Here is a 3,480-nt window from a genome sequence, read left to right on the forward strand (position 1 = left end):
GTTCCCAGCCCCTTCCCCCCTACTCACCACTGGCCTTGACCTGGGCCAGGTCCATCTGCGACAGGTCAAGATGCACCTGGGGGGTGAGAAGCAGGAGTCAGGTGATTGTTCTTCTCCCTCGAAACATGACACAGCCCAGCGGTTAACCATGGCGATGGTCTCCCCCTTACCCTTCCCCAGGGGCTCCTCTCCCCGGACATGAAGGAGACGCTGTTTTGACGCAGGCCTCGAGCTTCCTCCGGGTGGCCTCCTCCAGGGCAATTCCCACTCGAACCTGCGGGGGAGGGCGGGGGGGGGGGAGACAGAAGTGTGAGGGGAGCCTGGGGACAGGTCCCACACCAGTGAGAAGAGGCCTTCCCCGCCCAAGCCCCATTCACTGCCCCCCAATCACCTCTCACTGAACTCGGGTTCAGGGTCCTTTTCCGCACGGTGGTTTTCCTCTTGTCATGCGTTTCTTGTCGCAGATGCAGGAGGAGGATCAGGAGACGTAGGGGTCGGGAATATCCTCGAACTGGGCCCTCAGCTTCCTGGGGGAGGTGCAGGAGGGGGACACAACACAGTGCGAGGGGGTCAGGGGCAGCAAAGCTCTGCCTCCCAAGCCGGCCATCCCGTTGCTGCAGAGACGTGCCCAGAAAGCCACGGACGGGGGCTGGCGCAAGCTCTTGGGAGGCCCCGTTGGTGCCCAGCCTGCATAGGGATGTGGGGTGAACCCAAACGCCCAGACCTTACAACTGCTGGTAGGCGAACTCCAGGCAGGGGGGATAATGAGCACCCGCACCTCCACCAGCTCCAGCCAGTGGTGCCGGAGATCCTGGAAGCCCTGGGGTCACGCCTGAGGCTTGGTCCTCTGGGAGCAGGGAGAACGTCGTGCCCGTCCAGCAAGCTCCACATGGCTCAGGGCAGCTGGTTCCGTAACGGGCTGAACCAAGCCCCCCGCCAGCCAAGAGGAACTTAAGCTCATACGGGCAGCTGGAGAACCCAAGTGTCCTTGGAAACCGCCCCCCTGGCCCTGAAAGGGGTCCCGACATCTCCTCATCGCCATGCCCAGCCCCCCATTACCTGCAGGAATGTTACGATGACAACTAGCTTTGCGCTCATCCATGTGGTACCAGAGACTGTGAGTTGCAGCTGGCCCAGGGGGCCCCTCCACCAGCTCCGAGTTACTGTGCAGGAGAGAGGGGGCAGCGTTATGGGGGGCACCGGAATCCTGCCCTGTTTGGGTGGGTGCATTATTAGCAGTAATATGGTAGCACTTAGAGGCTCCAGCTGAGCCTCTTTATGACATGAGCTTTATTAGCGGATTACAGTAGCAACCACTGTAGTGTGCCCGTTATTAGTGGTGTTACGGTAGCCCCTAGAGCCCCCAGCTGAGATCCGAGCCCCATTATATCAATGCTTGTTAGTAGCAGTATTACGGTAGCCCCCCAAGTGGCAGCTCCTGGCAGTGCTGGGTTGAGCCCAGGGAGGGCCCCAGGGTGCCCTAGGAAAGGGTTGGGAATCCAGAGGGCCAGACTCTGCAGCTGCAACCCTGCCCCCTCAACCCCCAGACTCGGGCACCCCCCACCTGTCCGCGTGGTGAGGCGCTGGCCGCAAGCTCCTGGGCAGGCCCGGCACCCCCCGGGGTCCCCGTCCTCCCCGACGTAGAGCTCCAGCTCCGACCCCCCAGGGGGGCTCTCGGCCTCCTCGGCCAGCAGATGGGGCGCTGCGGGGCTCCACCCCCGAGTGCTGGAGACCAGGATCTGGGGGGCGGGGAGAGACAAGGGATCAGAGGGGTTCAGTCTCCAGTGAACCCAGCCCCCCTCAGCCCCGCCGGGCGACTCAACCCCGAGCTGCACTCGCAGGCAGGAACCTGGCTGCCGGGGCGGCGGCGGCTGAGTGGGAACCAGCGATTCGAGCGTCAGCGTCTCAGCTGCCAGCAGCTGGGTGAGGGGCAGGCTCAGCGACCCCAACTCTGCAGGCCCTGCCCCCCTCGTCCTTCACCTGCGGGCGGGACAGAGCTCAGGTCTGGCTCAGACAGTGGAGAGGGGGTGGGGCTGGGGGTGGGGGTGGGGCGCTGGGATTTACCTGCAGCTCCAAAGACTCCACGTGGGGGCGCTTGACGAGGAAGGAGAAGCCTTCGTCCCAGATGGGATCCGAGGTGGAGGTGGCGGTCTGGAGGGGGTGGGAGGAGCCTGTGAAAGTAGAGAAGCCAGGATCCCCCCTCCAACACACAGGGTGCCCCTCCCCATGGCACCCCCTTGGGCACAAGTACCCCCACTCCCAACACCCACTCCACCACCTGTCCCAATGCCTCTCCCTCTCCAGCAGCCCCAGCACAGGGCAAGCCCCCCAGACCATCCTCCCCGGCCCCACAGGAACCCCCCGTCTCCCCCATACTTGTCCCAATGCCTCTCCCTCTCCGGCAGCCTCCACTTCTGGACAAGCCCCACACTGCCTCTCCCCCTGCCCCCTCTACCTTGCTCTTGTAGGAGACGTTCCGGACGGAAAGGCTGACGTAGGCGCTGGGGGGCTTGGAGCCCTTCCGGAGCTGGGGAGAAGGGAGGTGGTGAGTGGAGGAAACCAAGGGGGGCACAAGCCCCATGGAGCTGGGCCAGCCCCACCCTCAGGACCAGACAGTGGGGTGCACAACAGGCTGTGTCTGAGATCCCCAGCCTGGGGCCGGCTGGCTGCAAACCAGGGATCTCACGCCCAACACCTGGAGAGGGCGAAGCGGGAGGCCTGTGTGAGGCTGGGACCCAGGAGTCCGAGGGGAGGGGCCGCGCTCACCGGCAGGTCGGCCGCGCGGTCCAGGAAGACGGAGAGCAAGGCAGATGACAGCTCCGCGCTCCGCTGGGTCTGGGTCAGGCTGTTCACCATCAGCACCTGGAACGGAGCCAGCGTGAGCCCCGGCCCTGGCCCCGGGGGGCAGTGCCAGGGGGCCGCCCAGAACAGCGGGCAGGGGAGGGGGGCCTGGCACCCCCACCACAAGGGCTGACTTCACAGCAAGCGCCTAGCATGCAGCCTAGCTCTCCCTTCCCCGCATCCCCCCGCCCCCAGCTCTGCTGGTGCCCCTCACTGCCGACCCACAGCCCCTGCTAGCCCAGCTCTGGGCTCCCCCTGCCCCCAGCTCTGCTGGTGCCCCTCNTAGTTGGTCCTGCCATGAGGGCAGGGGACTGGACTCGATGACTTCTCGAGGTGCCTTCCAGTCCTAGTGTCTACGAATCTATGAATCTATAATTTAGAGTAATCCTAGAGCTGCTCTAAGTTACTCTGAGGACCATTTTGGCCTAGGCCAGCCAGGGTATGGGAGGTGATATAAAGTCCTCTTCCTTCTTCCCGACATAGCTGTGCTGAGTGCAAGTTCAGCACAGCTGATGATTGAGCCCTGTAGGTTCAACATAGAGGGAGCCACAGATTTACTGTGAGCTGATGTGCAAGTAGTACCACAGCAGCCCAATATTCTTTAAAGGCCGTATTCTGACCTCTTTTTATATGGATGTA

General features: G+C 63.4%; 1 protein-coding gene across 1 annotated transcript; it reads right to left on the reverse strand.

The window, feature by feature from the left end:
- Nucleotides 1-1,896: 1,896 nt before the first annotated feature.
- On the reverse strand, nt 1,897-2,962 carry LOC116834522 (extended synaptotagmin-1-like). The gene is made up of 4 exons (XM_075061439.1): nt 2,767-2,962; nt 2,456-2,527; nt 2,065-2,151; nt 1,897-1,980 (listed from the first exon to the last, which is right to left on the reverse strand). Exons 1-4 carry the CDS (start codon nt 2,854-2,856, stop codon nt 1,906-1,908), a joined length of 324 nt encoding a protein of 107 aa, XP_074917540.1. The 5' UTR covers nt 2,857-2,962; the 3' UTR covers nt 1,897-1,905.
- Nucleotides 2,963-3,480: the final 518 nt, after the last annotated feature.

The sequence above is a fragment of the Chelonoidis abingdonii genome, unplaced genomic scaffold, assembly GCF_003597395.2.
Source record: "Chelonoidis abingdonii isolate Lonesome George unplaced genomic scaffold, CheloAbing_2.0 scaffold0834, whole genome shotgun sequence".
Taxonomy (NCBI): domain Eukaryota; kingdom Metazoa; phylum Chordata; order Testudines; family Testudinidae; genus Chelonoidis; species Chelonoidis abingdonii.